This window comes from Anopheles arabiensis, chromosome 2, assembly GCF_016920715.1.
Source record: "Anopheles arabiensis isolate DONGOLA chromosome 2, AaraD3, whole genome shotgun sequence".
Lineage (NCBI taxonomy): Eukaryota > Metazoa > Arthropoda > Insecta > Diptera > Culicidae > Anopheles > Anopheles arabiensis.
Genome location: NC_053517.1, coordinates 97,485,660 through 97,503,338, shown reverse-complemented (window position 1 = coordinate 97,503,338; position 17,679 = coordinate 97,485,660). Strand labels below are relative to the sequence as shown.

The 17,679-nt window shown below is 47.4% G+C and overlaps 6 protein-coding genes and 1 long non-coding RNA gene across 12 annotated transcripts in view; 1 reads left to right on the top strand and 6 right to left on the bottom strand.

The window, feature by feature from the left end:
• The window catches only part of LOC120898133, a 272,101-nt gene extending 262,812 nt beyond the window's left edge, over window positions 1-9,289 (bottom strand). Inside the window, exons 1-2 of one of the 5 annotated variants that reach the window (XM_040303563.1) lie at window positions 6,384-6,473; window positions 4,152-4,809 (exon numbers count right to left, since the gene is read on the bottom strand). In XM_040303563.1, the coding sequence (XP_040159497.1) occupies window positions 4,152-4,238 (87 nt within the window). In that variant the 5' untranslated portion in view covers window positions 4,239-4,809; window positions 6,384-6,473. Of the gene's footprint in view, window positions 1-4,151; window positions 5,356-6,383; window positions 6,474-8,984 lie in introns of those variants that run through there. The other 4 variants (XM_040303564.1, XM_040303565.1, XM_040303561.1 and 1 more) reach the window with 4 other exon arrangements.
• Window positions 5,257-10,211, top strand: LOC120898140. Of its 2 annotated transcripts, XR_005738623.1 has the most exons (6): window positions 5,384-5,720; window positions 5,887-6,079; window positions 6,438-6,720; window positions 8,280-8,598; window positions 8,723-8,767; window positions 10,110-10,211. It is a non-coding gene; the product is annotated as an uncharacterized LOC120898140 (long non-coding RNA). The 2 variants fall into 2 exon arrangements; XR_005738624.1 differs by lacking the exons at window positions 5,384-5,720; window positions 8,280-8,598; window positions 8,723-8,767; window positions 10,110-10,211 and adding exons at window positions 5,257-5,345; window positions 7,504-8,235.
• A 15-nt stretch (window positions 10,212-10,226) lies between these two features.
• On the bottom strand, window positions 10,227-11,946 carry LOC120898138. The gene is made up of 3 exons (XM_040303574.1): window positions 11,819-11,946; window positions 11,557-11,754; window positions 10,227-10,715 (listed from the first exon to the last, which is right to left on the bottom strand). Exons 1-3 carry the CDS (start codon window positions 11,910-11,912, stop codon window positions 10,366-10,368), a joined length of 642 nt encoding a protein of 213 aa, XP_040159508.1. The 5' UTR covers window positions 11,913-11,946; the 3' UTR covers window positions 10,227-10,365.
• Window positions 11,947-12,058: 112 nt separating this feature from the next.
• On the bottom strand, window positions 12,059-13,361 carry LOC120898135 (chymotrypsinogen B-like). Its single transcript, XM_040303568.1, has 2 exons — window positions 12,982-13,361; window positions 12,059-12,914 (listed from the first exon to the last, which is right to left on the bottom strand). Exons 1-2 carry the CDS (start codon window positions 13,316-13,318, stop codon window positions 12,112-12,114), a joined length of 1,140 nt encoding a protein of 379 aa, XP_040159502.1. The 5' UTR covers window positions 13,319-13,361; the 3' UTR covers window positions 12,059-12,111.
• A 197-nt stretch (window positions 13,362-13,558) lies between these two features.
• Window positions 13,559-14,438, bottom strand: LOC120898137. Its single transcript, XM_040303573.1, has 2 exons — window positions 14,224-14,438; window positions 13,559-14,155 (listed from the first exon to the last, which is right to left on the bottom strand). Exons 1-2 carry the CDS (start codon window positions 14,312-14,314, stop codon window positions 13,602-13,604), a joined length of 645 nt encoding a protein of 214 aa, XP_040159507.1. The 5' UTR covers window positions 14,315-14,438; the 3' UTR covers window positions 13,559-13,601.
• Window positions 14,439-14,938: 500 nt separating this feature from the next.
• LOC120898139 lies at window positions 14,939-15,821 on the bottom strand. The gene is made up of 3 exons (XM_040303575.1): window positions 15,688-15,821; window positions 15,430-15,627; window positions 14,939-15,354 (listed from the first exon to the last, which is right to left on the bottom strand). The coding sequence occupies exons 1-3, from the start codon at window positions 15,761-15,763 to the stop codon at window positions 15,062-15,064; spliced, it is 567 nt and encodes a 188-aa protein (XP_040159509.1). The 5' UTR covers window positions 15,764-15,821; the 3' UTR covers window positions 14,939-15,061.
• Window positions 15,822-16,623: 802 nt separating this feature from the next.
• On the bottom strand, window positions 16,624-17,524 carry LOC120896534. Its single transcript, XM_040300721.1, has 3 exons — window positions 17,365-17,524; window positions 17,106-17,303; window positions 16,624-17,051 (listed from the first exon to the last, which is right to left on the bottom strand). Exons 1-3 carry the CDS (start codon window positions 17,444-17,446, stop codon window positions 16,711-16,713), a joined length of 621 nt encoding a protein of 206 aa, XP_040156655.1. The 5' UTR covers window positions 17,447-17,524; the 3' UTR covers window positions 16,624-16,710.
• Between the last annotated feature and the right edge of the window lie 155 nt (window positions 17,525-17,679).

Genomic DNA, 17,679 nt, shown 5'->3' with positions numbered 1-17,679 from the left:
TTAGCAACAAACAACATACTGGTGCTATACCGAACAATGATCTAATCATAGCGCACAAGCAAAAAAACCCACCAATACACATTCTTAACCCAAATACACCCTCAACCCTTCTTTGCAAAACAAATTCGAATTGCTCCACAACTAACAGCAGCAAAACAGAAAACCCCTACTAGTGCTTCTTCAATGGTGCGTTGCGTGGAAAGGTAAAATAAAGCATGCACCATTTTCCCGCATCATACCCGCCACAACCCCTTTTCAGTTATTGCAAAAAGAAAGCCACGTGAAATCGGCTACTCATAATCGACTCACCACCACCAACACACCCAAAAGGCAAACCACACCACCCCCAAAAAAGACAAAAAAGACACCATCCGGGCGAAAGGATTGCAACCCCCTTTTGGGGGAGAAGGGGGGATAAGGAGGTAACGTCCAATTAGGAAAGGCCTTGCGTGGACTCTAGTCTTCTTCCCGCCGGGAGTGGCTCACCCGTTACGCGGTGTACGGGGCCACTCTAAACCAAGCTCGGGGCAGTGGAAGGCAATGGAAGGAAACGGTACCAAACCAAACCTCGTACCCCCGGCACTAGTTGGTGGGCGGGCCAGTGGGTCTTCTGCCCGCGCTAGCTGCACGGTTCAGTGAAATTCAAGACGAACGGGGTGTGGAGCATTTTCCGTTCTATTTGCCCTGTCCATCAGTGGCGTGCAAAGCAAGCAAACCATTGTGAGGGCCGCTAGTGTCCGGTTCGGAGATTGCAGAAGGAGACGCTTGAACAGCTTGGACAGAGAGTAGTTACAGTCTGCCCACCATACGGTCCCCATATGGACATTCTTAGACATTTTCCTTTCTATAGCATCAACGAAAGAATTACCTTTATTTCAGATGCTTTGGGCCGCACACACGCGAACGCTAATCTGCATATCGATCGGGCTCAACATTGAAATCGTACCATTCCAAGGCCAGCCGCCGCCTGGTGACGGTTGACCACAGTAGTGTACATCTATTCTAATCGAATAATTCACCCTAGATTCCGTCCCTTATCCTACCACCACCTGCACACACGTATAGAAGAACGTTTTTCCGCTGCTTTTCCATGCGTCACTTAGCTAGCCACCCCCTTTTGCATTGCATAACAATTGCCTAGCCCACGTTTGCATGCCGTTGCCGACCGCTCTTGAATTCCATCCCCTTCGTACGGAGGGGTTCTTCTCTGTCTCTCTCTTTCCCACTCATCCAGCTTTTTGAGTCTATTTCGATCGCATGCATTCATCAGCGTAATGGAAGAGCGCTATAATATGGTAATTTAATCAAAGCCATACTGCAGCGGTGACGAACTTTTAAGGTCACACCTTTATTTTTGAATAGGGTGAAGGAAAAAAAATTACGTGTTTAAGCAGCGAATTTAAGTGGATTTTTATTGATGGCGGTTGTTGAAAATTTTGAAGTAATTTTTAATTTTAAATAAAATTCAAAATATCCTTGCAATTAGAATAAAAATAAGTAGTTTACATTGGTTTACATACTTAATGCATCATAAATACATTATACGATCATTACTAGTATGAAACTTGGCGAAAAATGGTTAAATCATTCTCACTCACTCTCTACCAAAAATAGTCCTTCGAACCGGATTTCATAAATGATAATAAAAAGACTGGAAAAATCATCGACGATTTCCTCAATAAAAGACATTAAAACAACGACACAATTCAGCATTGCTTCTCACGCAACGCAGAAATCAATTTCGGAAGCACAGAAATTAAATCAATCTTAATTTCGCTATCATCAACGAAACTGCATTTTGTCCGTCTCATCTTCATTGCCTTTACTTCATCGTCAGCGAGCATCGGATGCACTCGCTGGGTGGTAAACCCTACCGCAGCATCACATCCGCACTTTCTAACTAGCATCATCATCAGCGTTTGTACGCGCGCGAGCATGGCCAAAATGACAAACGAAGAGGAAATAATAATAAAAAAAACAGCCTTTAATCACAAACGGGTAAACGAAATCGAAATCATAAACCCCGAATGCGCGCGCATTCCCTTATACGATCACAACCCATTACACAGCCCCGTGACGTGAACGACTAAATGGCCTTAAAAACGAACGGCAAAAAATATGGTACCGTCGGTACCATCTACGGGCGACAGCCAGGCAAAACAAATAGCAAACGGGTGGGTTGATCAAGCGCGAGATCAAGCACGCGCACACATTGCCGCTGAAGACCGGCACTCACCACCTACCGCCTGGAAGATGTTACAAACCGTATCCCCGGGAAGCATCAACCACCCCGCGGTGGGAGGGCTAGGAATGGCCCAAGACTCGATGGGACTATATTTTTCTTTTATTACACCTTCAATCCATAAGTTTTGCCCGGTCCGTCCAAGGAAGAAAGTGCACAAATTTGCGTCCCCGTATGGCCCGGAATCGGGAAGTTTGCGGGTGTTGGAATTTTTGTGGTTTACTTTTGCTACATTTTGCCGGCCAAATGTACAGACTAGGCGCACGGTCCGGCTGGCCACCGCAGAGCGGTACATTGCGCTGCGGTGTTTTCCGCCAATATCTTTCGTTTTATTATTCCACCGTCGCCGGTTGGTCCGCGCAGCTTTGTCCTGCTTTCTTTCCCGGCCCGGCAAACATTACTGCCGTGCGGGCGGCGACCGCGGAAATGAACGTCGCCAAATGCTCCCGCGAGACCGCGGCGACCACCCGAGGAATCCTCTCATGCGTGCCGGGCACGCAAATGCCCCCGCTACGGTGCCCGTACGGCCGTGAAATTGGATATTAGGTTATGGGTTTTCGGAAGCAAACTTTTGCCTCCTGCTGTATTAATTGCATACTCTATCCCCTTTGCGGGTCCGCACCGTTTGAAGGAAGAGAAAATATATGCCATAATTGTCGCCTGCGTGTGTGCGCGCGCGCGCTATTTGGGACCGAGAGTTTACTGGCGAGTTGCGAAGATAGTTAGGGATGGCTTTCGAAAAAAAAGGCACACTAATCAACCGCCTGATCAATTAAGCGAGCGAATGACGCATAATGTGGGACACACAGACGGAAGATTTCCGGCCCTCATTTAGAAGGTCATTAAGGATAGGTTCGTCAATGATCGCCACGAGACTACGCTTTATAAAGCTCTCTTAAACAGGCTTGATCAGAGCGTCTCTGTGACGTGATGGGAAGCGCGTAGTGTAGTACACAGCAGGAGGTGTGCAGGAATCTAAGCTGAACCGAATTTAACCGGTATGAATCGAATCAGTTGGAAATCAGTTTCCGTTCTTGGAGCGGAATAGGTTTGTGATATTTGTTGGATACATAAGTTCCAGGAAGTTCAGAATCAGAATCAGTATTCCATAAGAAATATATCTAGGACACGTATCGGTGAAGGTTTCGACTGAGTTAAAAGCCGGTATGGACTTATGAGGGACGGTCCCGTGGTACAGTCGTCAACTCGTACGACTTATTAACTGCGTTCAAACCTAGAATGGACCGTCTCCCCGTAGCAAGGATTGACTATCCGGCTGTGTGGTAATGAATTAAGTCTCGAAAGCCTTATAGGCCGGAATGTCCGCGTAGGACGTTACGCCAAATAGATGATAGATGGACTTATGATAACCTTCTGGACTGATAAGGGTCCAGGATCAGTTTAAAGACTTATATTTCAGAATTAGCGCTGGAGCCAGTAGGATCAATTCCAGAACCAATATGAGTTCAGGATCAGTTCCAGGACTTACATTAGATGAGATCAGCTATTGTGCTTAATGGATTGTATGATTACAGGATCAGCTGCAGTATCAATACGGATTCAAGATTAGTTCCAAAGCATTTTATAGGATCCAGAATTGGTATTCGTTCAAGAAATATCTTCTTGAACTGTATTGATCAAATATCAGTTTAAGACCCGGTATGAAACTGAAATATGTTGAAAAAATAGTATACTTTAAGAATCAGTTCTTAGACCGCTATGGGCTGTAAATCAATTGCAGTACTGCAATAATGCTTAGGATCAGCAGTTTTAAAATCTTTTCGTCAGCACCATGACGTTATTACAAACTTCCGAAATTGTTTTGAGTAGATATTTTTTTATGAAATAATCCGGAAAATATCTAACGACACCTAAGAGGAAAAAGCCTAAAGACCATAAAAAAACTTACTTCATCTTCTACCGATGGGTTTCTCTGAACGCCGAGCCGAACCTTCGAATACTGCTTCAAAAGCACGCGCCAAACAACGTACGCCATATTGTACCGTGTTTGTGCCGGGCCACAATTTTCCCTTAGGGTTTCTTAGTATTCACTTCCAATCAACCGGCATTCCGGCATCGTTAGCCCTTTGTTAACCCTCTTTTATGATCCTATTAACCCTTGGTGGGTTTCAATTGCGAAGTTTTAACTTCCAAAATCCGAACACAAGCACGCACGTTTTCCGTTTCACGCGTGGTAGTAAGTAGCCTTTGCTTACGGGGGGCGCCCTTACGTACATTTACACGCAAATTGTGCTAATCACACCACTATTTCCACACTATCTCACACACTCGCAATCAAAGGAGCTTCTTCTTGAGCCATCGAGAGGGTTGGTTCCACGAAAGATTCACTCCGTTTCTCTTTCACCGATAATTTACCCAAAATAACGACACCTCCACCCCTCCAAACTGCACCACGCGCGCACCCGTAATTACACCCCACAACACACTGGCGCGTTTCTTTCCCTTTCTTTCCACACGGCGATCGGCCGCGTGATGATCCTTTCAATTCACGGCTACTACTACTTTTCGCACTATTTTCTATTCACTGAGCATATACACTTCTTTTTCTGTTGAAATAAAAAAAAACACACACACACACACATATTTATGAATACACAGCCACAAATCAAGTACGCCACCGACAAGAGAGTCGCACGAACGGTAGACAGGGAACGCACGCCACTATTTTGCCCTCTCTCTCTCTCCCTCTCTTTCTATCAGTTGTTTAAATTTCCAAACGGCTTGACCACTGTGGTACGTTCTCCGCCGCTTCCACCACACTTATCATAACCTATATTTTCACTGGCCGGGCAATCATAATTACCGGATTGATGGATTAATTTTCGGCACCACCACTGAAGAAACCATTTCCACAGTGCCTACTGTGTGTGTTTGTGTACGTCAGCGCTCTGTTGATTGAGCACATTCACTGAAGCTGCAACAAGCAATTGTAGTTACACTGCACCAGTCACGCACGGCAATACACACCTTCACATCGTCGAACATCGTCGGATTGACAAAGCACGATTCACACGCTTGGACCCGATCACGGCACGATCGAGAACGGCACATCCGGTCGGACACCGTCTCCGTCCCGCTTCAGGTAGGGGTTTTTTTTTATCTCCAAAAAAAGAAGGCTCTGTGCAAGTAGAACAGTGCCGTGTGTAGAGCTGTGTGTGCGAAGAAGAGCGTCCCAACACAGCCGTCAGTGTTGACGCGATGTCAATTCATTAGTGTAAGCACGTAACACGCACCGTGTAGTAGTAGTGTGGTAGAGCCACAGCAGCAAATGTTAGCTAGAAATAACGCTCCCCCCCCTTCCCTAGGGGGAAACTGAAGGGAAAAAAGGTCCCTTGCCCCCCCATTTCCACACACACACATACAGGGTAGGCAGTGGAAAGATTAGCCACGGTCGTGCCGGCGCGTTGTCACACGGTGGAGGAGCGACTAATACGTTTGGATTAGTAAAATCCCGCAAGTGCGTCTCGAATGCCCAGCCGGAACAGGCATGTGACATCATCAACCACGACTTGGGCGGGGGGGGGGAGAGGGATTCCACGAACCGTGAAAACACATCCCCATACACACGCTTCATGGTATTCACCCAGTGGCTAATTGATTTTGTTGCCCCTCTGCACACACAGGATCCGCGCACATCTCTAAGCACACTGTAGTACAGTGGAGTGGTGTTGGTAGAGAAGAAGAAGCCTTGCACGCTTCGACGCGCACGCACACATACACCTTTTTTGTTGGAGCCAAAGGAGAGCCACAAGAAGAAGTACAACACACACACCCGTGCAAAACATTAGAAGTGTTGTAGCTCCCCTCGTTTGCAAGGTAAGTTGAATTCTTTACCAATATTGCACTGCACTAGATACAAACACACACATACACATCGACGAAAGAAAAAAAAAAACACTCGCGATTGACAATTTGCAAAAAACAAAACAATACACCCAAGCGGGTCACACACAGAGCGACACCTCAGCGTCTCCTCCACAAACAAAAACGGTGTCATGGCATGCTGTGTGTGAGTGTGTATCTGGTGTACGTGCTTGTTGCAGTTTGATCTTCACTGTCGCACCAACTCGTGCCGTACGTGCCGGCTGCAGCTTCTAATTCATTCTTCGTTTGCACTCACATTCCCCAGCTGAACCACCTTCTAACCTCACTTTTTTTTTTGTTTTTCTTTTAGTGAATCAATCCGATCCGCACTGACGACGTTTTGCACGCACGCGTTCACGACGCGCGTCGATCAAAATTCGATCCGATGGTTCCCCTTTTTTGTTGTTGTTGTTTTCGGTACAGCACGCCAAACCAGCCAAACCAACCACCAGCACCCGAGGAAGCCGTACCCGCGTGTGTGTACATCGAATCGCGTACTGACGAACCGGCGGCAACCGGCGGAGTGGCCAAGCGAGTGTGAGCCAGCGCGCGCGCGCACACACACTCTCGCGCGCCCCTTACTCTCTCGCCAGGTGAGGGGGGGAGAGGGGGGAATGGAGACCGAGAGGGCAGGCGGCCCCACACCCAACACAGTTTCGTTGTTTTCTTTTCCGTTCGACCTGGTCCGATGATTTTTCACAACGACAGTGGTGCCCAACAACAACTACAAAGTGATGTGGCCCCGCGAGGCGAATTAAAGCCCGGTTGCGGGGCGCAGGGAATGGTTCGCTTTTCCCCCCCTCCGTCTGCGGGAGAAGTTTTTGTTTTGATCGACGGTCGGATGCGCGCAGCTACTGGTTGCTGCTGCCGCTGCTGCTGACCGCGACCGTAACAATAATGTTGATGATTGTTGCTGACCGTCGCTGGAGATAGGGTAGGAAGCGGGTGTGGCCGGGAAAATAATCGACGGGGTTTGACCACGAAGTTCGATAGGGAGAGAGAGAGCCCAGAAACCGTTTTGTTTTCCCGAGGGAGAGTCAGGCATGTATCAACAATCATGGGCGCTGCATCGTATCCGTACCTTTTTTTGAAGAACTTTCATGGTGCTCCAATGTGCGTGATTTATGGCTTTCAATTGACAGTAAAGCAATAAGTAGAAACAATTAAAGTAGGAGGGGATTTTAGAACTTTGTTTCCAATTTTTAAGGTGTTTTGTTTTGTTGGGGAACAACGCTTTGGTCCTTTAAGCCTTTATGTTTTTTTAAATTAAGTTTGTCTAATTTTAGTTAAATAATATTGTTTAAATCCCTTACAAGATATACTTTGTATTTACACGATTTTTGTTAATATTAATTATTACTCTCCTATAATTTTAGCCGTCTAAAATAAACCAAATTTGATGCCACCTTCGTGGCACTAAGTAGACAGCAGACATCAGGGTCCGAAATGAAAAGCCCCCTCCGCCACCGGAAACCATTTAGCCGTCGTGCTAAAAATGCTATGTACCAGAGCGATATTGACCCGACGGCGGTCACGGTGAAGGACAGCGATTATGTGATGCTCCCCATGGGGAGGACCCGCCGGCATTTGGCAAAATATGCTAATCACGGACGGATTTTGATTATAAAGTTCGTTGCTCCATCCCCCTCCCACCCACTACTGGGAGAGGGACAGGGTGAACGGGTAATTGTTCTTAGCAGTCTGGGTAAATGAGCCCGGCTTAATGCGTCACCCATCATGCTCGGTGCTAAAGAAGGTAAAACTTACTTATGCTTTCGTTGTAGTTAACTCACAAGCGTTTAAGACAAAAGTGGTATTACATACAGTGGCAATAGTCACGTCCAAAAAGCTTGACAACAAATGGAAACCAAACCGTTTTTTTTTTGCTCTCCATCCTATTGCACTCTTCTCATCGGTGCTTTTACTCACTGCGCGGAGGTCGCGAATTCGATCGAACTAATTATTGTTCGCATACTCTATGAAAAAGATGCCCATTTTGTGCGCAAGCACTAAACTGGAAAGTAGGGCAACGGGAAATGCATAACGCAAGCTAAAGAAAAAGGGAAAACGAACGTTCACTTTCGGCGGGGTTTGGATGAAGAAAACGTGAAGGTAGAATCGTTAGAAATTAATATTGTTTTCGTTGTAACAGTTTTCTTTTTAGAATGATAAAGCTTACGAACGTACGAACAAAGTGGAAGCAACACAACACTCCGCCTGTTACGACACCGCTTTCGTCGGCGGTTCTGTCTGTGCCGCTGCCGCCGCCACCAACGCCGATTTCGGAACTCCCTCCCGATTGGGAAGAAAGTTTAAAATCATCAACAGCAGAAGATCCTCCTTTCCAAAAAAGCTGAGCGCCGCTTGGTTTGCGTGCCATGTGTGGCTTTTTAATGTGTTAATCAATTGCCTTATTAATTCATTATTTCCTCCCCACCCCGGCCAGCGGAATCGCAATCGCTTTATGGAAGGTGAGCGGTGATGAACGTCCGCGCGTGATACGCTAAACACAAGCCAGCGGCGGCGTGTGGCACTATTGGGCATATTAATAATCAACGCCGCTTGTTGTTTCTTTCTCCTTCTCCTCTTTCATAGCCACAAAACACAGACACAGACGAATGGACGAATGCAGACAGGCAGGTAGGCGACGAACCGACCAGTTCGGCGTATTGCTTATTTTGCAATTGGTGGATTTGAAAATTCACTTTCTCTAATGAAGAAAAACTTTCCATTTCCATCGCCCGATGCATCCGTGTGGCGATGTAACGACGCACGCTCGCGCTCATTTGTCTAACTCTGCCTTTGCCTTTTCGTAATGAGGCGCCGCGTGGCTTAGAACGCTGAAGTTGTTACTTACCCGCTGCCAAACTGCATCGATCCGTTCGGCGCACGTACGGCCATGCCCGGTCATCCAATCGATTGCCGTGCGGCAATAGAGGTGACAGGTGTGCAGCAGGATCAAGAAATGATCCATAAAGCCGGCCATTGCGTAGACGATCGTGGTTGTTTTAATGGACTTTCAATCAAACTGTCTCTTTGGGATTGACTCGAAGCACAAATGCACCTTTAAACACACTTCAATGACACAACCGTGGCGCACCAGAACACCACACACGCGCTCATCACTCCGTCATCGGTATGCTACCAGCGAGCGACTGAAGGGACTAACGCCGGACCAAGCAAATCACAGGGCAGCAATGACCGCAGGCGCGCGCAAACACACAAAAGCATAAGCACATGCTTCCCTTTACCGTTTGTAGCCACCAGCCGTCCAGAACCCTCGGCGCGTGTGTGTGTGTGTGCGTACATTTGTACGCTACCGGTAGGCCGTTTTGTGTTTCAAATGTGTTTGACGGACGGAACGGAATCATCCAATTCGCTTCACACCGGGAGGGAGCGTGATGGGGTGGCGTACATCCGTCCGGGAGCGGGAGCGAAGTTGTGCCGAGCTGAAACGGGCAAAACGTAAGGAACCGGCCGCGAAACCCCGAGTTCTAAGGGCACACCTTGCCCGGGCGGTAGCAGTCGTGCGTTTCTTTCTTTCGCCCTTCGGCTGAAACCAATCGAGAAACGATATGCTAGCGGCCAGCGGAGGTGTGTGCAAAAAAAAAAAACCCTCTCGGACGTCAAAGCGACGACCGTTTGGGAAGCCCCACAAGAAGCTCTTGTTGCTGATTTTAGGTTGCAATTGTTTCTTAGAGGGTTTTTTGCCTTTGCCAGATACAGAAGGCCAGAACAACCTCAATACGTGAAAGACAGTCGAAAAGGAAGGGGCAAACATAGTAAGACGACACATTAAAAGACAATTAAACGTTTCAACAAAGCAGAGAGGGGGACCGGGCGTGTGGGATACACTTTGTCAATTGGATGCAGTTTTACAGCACGCATCACGTGCCAAATGGGAGGGTGATTGTGTATAAAATAGCACCCAACTTCCCCTTGTGGAGGGTATTATTCTTTATGTTTTCTATCATTACCTCAGGTTACTGTCGGCCACAGCCACTTAAAGGATGTAAGAACCATAGCCACGCCGGTATCGTTTGTCACCTTCGAGGTCATTCAATGGATGGTGTTACGGTAAGGTAGTCGAATTGTGTAATTTTATACTACAAAAAGGCTTCTCGTTTGGGATTTATTTTGACAATCTGTCATAATTAAGCTAATTTAATGGCTATCTTAATTCTTGTTCCTAACTTCTAGCAGAGCCGATTGCCTAACTTGTCTACTTAATCCACTACTTAAGCCAAACTACACTTCAGCAGCACCGTATCGTCCACCCCGTTCGCATCCGTATCGAGCGGACAGTCGTAGTAATAGAACAGCTCGTGGTTCCACTTGGTAAACGCAATGTAATCCAGATCCAACCGTTGCCGGTTGTCGTTAAACTCCAAAAACGGGCGCTTCTCACCATCCTTCGTTAGCAGCACATTACCATTATCGAACACCTCGAGCCGAAACATCATCGGTCGCGTTTTGGACAGCACATTCGGTGTCAGCTGAATCTTGAGCGGCGTATTCACGTACTCGCTGTTGCTGGTGCGCGTGTGACGATTCACTTCCGAGTTTTGATTCGCCCAGCCGGAAAGACCTGGAAGGATTTGCAGTGAGTTTGAATTAGTGATTGGGGAAAAATGAAGTTTTAGTCAGAGTCGAATCAGGTCCAGAATTAGTTTCCAGAATCGGCTCCAGAGTCGGAATTGAATTCGGCATCTCCATGAGAATAGGCCCTATTCAGAAAGAATGGTATAATCCAAATCCCAAACCTGCTCAAAGGATCCAAATTTATTTGTAAATGATCCTTTCTTATGGAGATTCTGGAACTGATTCCGTTTGTGAATCATCCAGATTTCAATTCCAGAACTAAAACAGTTTCCGGAACCAATTCCAAGACACCAAGGCAATTCTGATTCCAAATCCGGGTCCGTTTGTGATTCTAATTTCGACTTCTGCTAAGGAACCCGAGTTGAAGGCAGATATCAATTACAGAACTAAAACTGATTCCGGAACCAATTCCAAGGCACCAATTCCAGGAATTTCAAATCAGGATCTGATTGAGATTCCCGATCCAATTCCAATTCCGGAGCGGATTCTGATTCCTAGGCTAACTTCGACTTCGGCTCCGAATCGGAGGCGGAACTGATTGCGACCACAGAATCGAACAGATCGGATTCCGCTTCTGAAACATCCATATTTTAAATACAGAACTAATTCTCATTCCGGAGCCAATTCCAAATTCCAAGGCAATTCTGAATTCCAACTCAGATCCGATTGCGATTACTGAGCCAATTCCGATTCCAAAGGCGATTCTGATTCCTACTCAAGAATCCGAATCGAAAGCGGAGTTGATTGCGAACACAGAATCGTTATCAGACATCCTACCTACTAGTTTGAATGCTAAAATGTTCCTTTAGGGAAGCAGCGTTACTTACAAATTTCGGACACACTCTCGCCGTAGGGAAAGCGCGTCTTGCCGAAGCGTATGATACCGTCGGTCGGACCGACCATGCCCACCCGTATGTACTTGGAGTTGTGCGTGCGGCCGACGTGTCGGAAGTTGTCCGTCGCAAAGTATTCCAGTGTTTCGTTGTAGCCGGGCACGGTGTCATACTGGAGGCATCCCCGAACCGCTGCAAGTGTTTTTTGGATCATTGTTACTAAAATATCGTCATAAGTCGGCTACAAAATACGTACCTTCGAATGGGTTGCGGAGTTGAGGAGTGCTGCTTACAGCGGATGAAGCTAACAGAACTAGAAAAGGTACCAGCGTGAAGAAGAGCTGCTTCATTATACTTCCTAACGGCCCGTTGCGTCACCACGAACTGTGGTGACCGTCTCGCCGAAGCAGAAGACCACCGCGCCTCTTGAGTTCTCAGACACACACAGACAGAAAAACCAGATAAACCAGTTCCAGCTCTAGATATCAAAATCGTTCGGGTACGGGAGAGCTTCCGTTAGTCTGCGAAGGTCACCTTCGATTCCGCGCTTTATTGAAACAAACTCTCCACCCGCCGGCCATTCAGTTGCACCCTCAGCAGCACATTGCCCCCGTGCTGCTGCAAGAACTTCTTCGTCTTCGGATCGACCGCCAGGCGGAGCAGCGCCGTACTGCCATCGCTCGGAACTGGTTTGCTTACCGTGCCCGGGCGCTGCAGTGGATCCTCGTACCGGACGCCCTGCTCACGCAGCCAATCGAGATACTTCGCCACATCCGTGTACCCAACGTACCCGTGCGAGTCGCAGATACCGCTCTGCTTGGCGTCCACCGCCGAGAACGACGTCAGCCCGCGCAGAAACCAGTAGCCGCCCATTCGGAAGAACATCCCACCACCGCTGTCCCCGTTGCAGCTGGACGTACCGTTGCGGCTGCCGGCACAGTACACCTTCGTCGTCAGCACCTGGCTGAAGAGGTTCCGATCGCTGGCGAGACAATCTTCCGCACTCACGACCGGTACGTTCGCCTGCCGCAGCTCAGCCGACGTTGTGCTGTGTTCGGTCCAGCCCCAGCCCACGACCGTCCCGTACGCACCGACCAGCTGCCCAATGTCCTGCCGCACCGAGCGGATGCAGACGGGCTGCACGTAGTCGTCGTACGTGAACTGTGTTTGCATCTTCAGTATGGCAATGTCGTCGTCGAACGTGCGCGCACTTGCCCCGGGCGGCGAGATGACGTCAAACACACGGTTTTCCTGCACGGTCGGGCCACCGACGTCGAGATCAAACAGGCCGGCCCGCGCCACCAGCCGGCCCGCCGCGATCGGTCGTTGGTTTTCCACCACACAGTGATACGCTGAAAACAACAGAAGCAGTCGTGTGATTCCTTTCACATTACCATCGCACCATTGCGTCATATGTACCCGTCAGAACGGTGTCCCGGTTGATGATGGTGCCGCCACACTTGTACGAGGTGCGGCGGATCGACTCACGGTGAAACACTGCCACGTGCCACGGCCACATGCCGGGCGTGGACGCTGTGCCGCCAAAGATGAGCCCTTGCTTCAGCACCTGCACTTGGCCACACTGTTGGGCCGATATTTGGTGTGGCGTTAGTAGGACGGAAATCAGCAGCAGCGACAATAACACAAGACCTGCCATGATGGCAGCAAACGTTCGACTAACACAAGCCTCCTGGGTGTATGTGTGGCCCTGGCTTCCTTCCCGGCTAATCAGCTGTTTTGCTGTGTTCAAGATCATCGATCGCCGGTTGCGTTGGATCCGTACAAACAAACACTAGCGTAGACAAAATCCGGTTTCGTTGCGACGGTCTACGTCGGAGCCTGTTTAAGATGACGGTTATTCCCTTGTGCTGCACGTACACCACCAAGAGCACGATCACGCTGTTTGTTTATGGGAAATCCCCAAACAGAGCCCTATCCCCCGTGAGGTAATTCGATCGAAATAAGCGAAGATTTAAGGTTTTTTTTTTGATATTTATTAATTCCAATTCCCATTCACCGTTTGACCTTAACCTTCAACCTCAAGCAAGGCTGCAGCGCAACAACACAGACTCCTCACCCACCGCCCCTACCCCACCATCGTTCAGCGGACAGTCGTAGAAGTAGACCAGATCCACGTCCCACTTCACGAACGCCATATAGTCTGGCGGGATCGCGTTCTCGCTATCGCTGTACTCGAAGAACGGACGCCGCTCGCCGTCCTTCGTCAGCTGCACCCGCCCATTATCGAACACTTCGAGCTGGAACACGAGCGGGCGCGACTTGTGCAGCAACCGTGGCGTCGACGCCTCCTTCAGCAGCACGTTGGTGAACGATTGATTGCGGCGCCGGGTCTGGCGGCGCGCAACCGACTGCGTGTTGCCCCAACCGCTGATGACCAGCTCGACGACCGCCTCGTCGAACGGGAAGGCCGACCGGCCGAACCGAATGTGGCCATCGTTCTTGCCCATGATACCGATCCGGAAGTAGCGCGAGCTGCTCGTGCGCCCCACATTGCGGAACGTGTTGGTGGCAATGTACGTCGGGGTGTCGTTGTAGCCCGGGACGTCATCGAACTGGAGACATCCCTTGATCGCTGCAGGAAATCGAATGGGAATAGATTAGTGGAAGAAACATGTAAAAGAATTGTAGCTAAACACTCACCGTCGAAGGAATTGTTGTGCAAAGTGTTTGCTGTACCGGGGTTAGCCGATAGAACGATCACTAGGAAGGCTAATGGCGCGAACGCGATCATCACGCTGCTGGTGCTGGGGATGAACTGCGCCGTGATTAGTTCGAGATTCCGTGCGTTTTCTTAAAACCGGCTTCCCCTATCGAGCGTCAAATCTTGACTTCAAGTAGACCCACAGAACCAACACAAACAACGGTCAGTGGAATAAGCATCAAAAAGTAAGTTCATTATTGTTCCCTACAGCAGATCAGTATTGTAATCTGGTGCAGAAACGCCGCTTTTTTTCTTTTTTAGTGTCATTGAATTCGACTCAACTTTTGCTCCTGATTTTAGTGCTTCAAGGCGACTAACTTAAGACGGACCAAAGTACATTTCAAAGGCAATGTATTGTGCGTTGTATTCACATCCATCCAACGACAATCGTAGGAAGAAACCCACGATCAGCTTTTCCATTTAATCCAGCTTGAACGGTGGTCAAGAAAGTTAATGAAATAGTTCGTACTAGTATGACGCTATAAAATCCCAAACCGCTGTTTTGAGTTGAGAGCATTCTATGTTGATGATTCGGTTCTAAGGCTTACGGAAAAGTGCATTATACCTACAGGTAGTCCCCGAGCTGCGCGGTCCCTCTTTTACGTGGATTCGGAGTTACGCGAGTTACAACCGTTACAACGAGTTACAACCGTCTTCGGTCCTAGACCTGCCATTCGGGCCTTGAGCCCATGACGAGACCAGCCCATTCAGCTCATTGATTTTATTTTGTTTTATTTTTTATTTATAATTGTTTTGGTTTCCAGGATCCTTTCCGCTCTAAAAAGGACAATCGTAGAAGTAGATCAATTCCCTTTCCCACCTGTTAAACGCCATATAATTAGCGGGGATTCGGCTGCTATCTTGGAACGACAGGAACGGTTGCGGCTGGCCATCGATCCGTACCTCCACCCGTCCCTCGTTGAACACTTCCAGCACAAACATTAGCGGATGAAACGGAGACAACAGATTGGGAGTTTGAACTTCGACGAGCACATTGTTCGTTGCTCGGTTACCAGCCGTTCGATACTGGCGCCTTCCAGCACTTTTGCTGTTTCGCCATCCTCCTAGCACTGTGGTAAGTTGAAACGTGTGTACACTAATTGGCTAAAACTAACTAACCCACCACCGATTCAGGGTCACCTTACCAATCTCAATCACATTGCTATCGTATGGAAATTGCGACCTTCCAAACCGCAAATGTCCATCCATTGGGCCAAGTACAGCAAATTTGAACACCTTCGAGCGATCTGTGCGGCGTACGTGTTGCAAGTTGGCCGTTGGGAAGTAACTTACCGGACCATTATAGTCTATCGCACCGTTGTACTGCTTGCAGTCTCTGATAACTTTTAAGCAAAAAGTGGTACTCAATATCAACGCATTTCTTGCACAATTTTGTCACTTACTATTGAACGAGTTACTCGCCGATGCTCCAACAAACAGCGCGAATACAATTATTGTTATTCCTTTCAGCGAACTCATTTTACTTCCTGCTGTGTGATGCACCGCACGGAACTGCAATTTAATTCAGTGTGCGATGCATTATAAATGGTTTTATCTTTGCACAAGTTCTGGGGATTTTCAGACGTACAAATACCATTTCACTTTATCTTAGTATCGTTTGGCTGATGATACAAGAGACAACAAGTGAGTGATAACATTTGATTTGCAGGAGTATGAACAACAATATATATTACTATCATGTCTGTGTACATCTTTTACGTTTGCCTTGTTTAATGTTCGGTTTTTCAATATTAGTTTTTCATTCTTATCTACTAGTACGATTCTAAGAACATTTAGTTTCTTTGCTTTTGTTAAATAACAGGTTATCTATCCGTTAACCAGATCTTGCCGGAAATCATGTTTGACGGAAGTAGCAGTACGACTTAGCCGGTCTCGTAGTACAGTCGTCAACTCGTACGACTTAACAACATGCCCGTCATGGGTTCAATCCTCAAATAGACCGCGCCGCCATACGTAGGACTGACTATCCTGCTATGGGGGGGAATCAATTAGTCACTGAAAGCCAAGCCTACAAGTGGTACAGGCAGGCCACTAGTACGACAACGGTTGTTGAGCCAAAGAAGAAGAGAAGAAGAAGCAGTACGACTTTAAGCTGGTAAGCTGTTACAAGTTTTATCCAAGCTCTGCTTCTTTCGTGAGTGGATCAGGTGACGAAGAACCTAACGGGTGGTCGATTATCATCATCATCTTGGCTATGTTAGCAGAACGTGCTGAGCCGTGAACGTGCTCAACCGTGACGTGTTCTGTTGTCCTTAAAAGTTTTATTATGTTGATATAGTTTCTTTCGCATCTCTTAATCATTCCATGTCTACAGAGACTTCTTTTGCTCTTCACATTTTTATTAAGTAATTAGTAATACAACCGTCAGACCTTGCACTTGCCAATTTCGTGTCGTTGATCGCACTTTAGTTTACCTGCATTTTACCACCTTCGTAACAAATCGTAGCGTTCGTATTCACAGGACAATCGTAGAAATAGACCACGTCGTTATTCCACTTGGTGAAGGCCATATAGTTGAAGGGAGTTTTCTTTGCATCGTTGAATAACAGGAATGGGTAATCCTGTCCTTCGATCCTTACCTGAATCGTACCATCGTGGAACAGCTCGACCAGAAACACGGTTGGACGATTAGCGGACAACAGCTGCGGAGTCTGTACCTCGGCAAGCGCAAGGTTCGTATTATTATTCGATGCCGATCGATGCTGTCGTCTTCCAGCGCTCTGCGTGTTGGTCCATCCTCCAAGTACTTGAAGAGAATTATATTAAGAAAGTATCCTAAGAAGATGTATCATTAACTTACCTATCTCTATCACATCCCTGTTGTATGGGTATAGAGAAGCGCCAAAACGTAGGATGCCATCAGAGCTTCCTTGCACGGCTATCTTAATGAGCTTGGATTTGCTTGTACTCTCGACGTGCAGCAGATCTTTCGTCGGGATGTACATCAGTGGATCGTCATAGTTTGCCACATTGCCGTACTGCTTACAGCCTTTAATGGCTTTTCAACAAAGTAAGAATAACTTGCTGCTGTATGCAAAAGATAGCTTGTAAATGCTTACCATCGAAGGAATTCGCATGAAACGCATTAGATGGACATATAATGCTAATCACTACAATTACTGCAACGATTAGAAGTTTCATGATGATATTGTTGTACAGACCGTTGTGTCGTGCCGTTGTAGACGATAATAGCAATGAACTCGTGATTGTATTTTTACTATATATACCCTGATTCAGAACTGACGCTATCGTACTGATAGCTCTGATAAGATAAGCATTTGTGGAAATCTTATCTTAAGAAATGATCATGTTATGAAGTGCAACATACAACACGTTTATTGACACTTTATAAACGTGATGCCTTGATAATACTC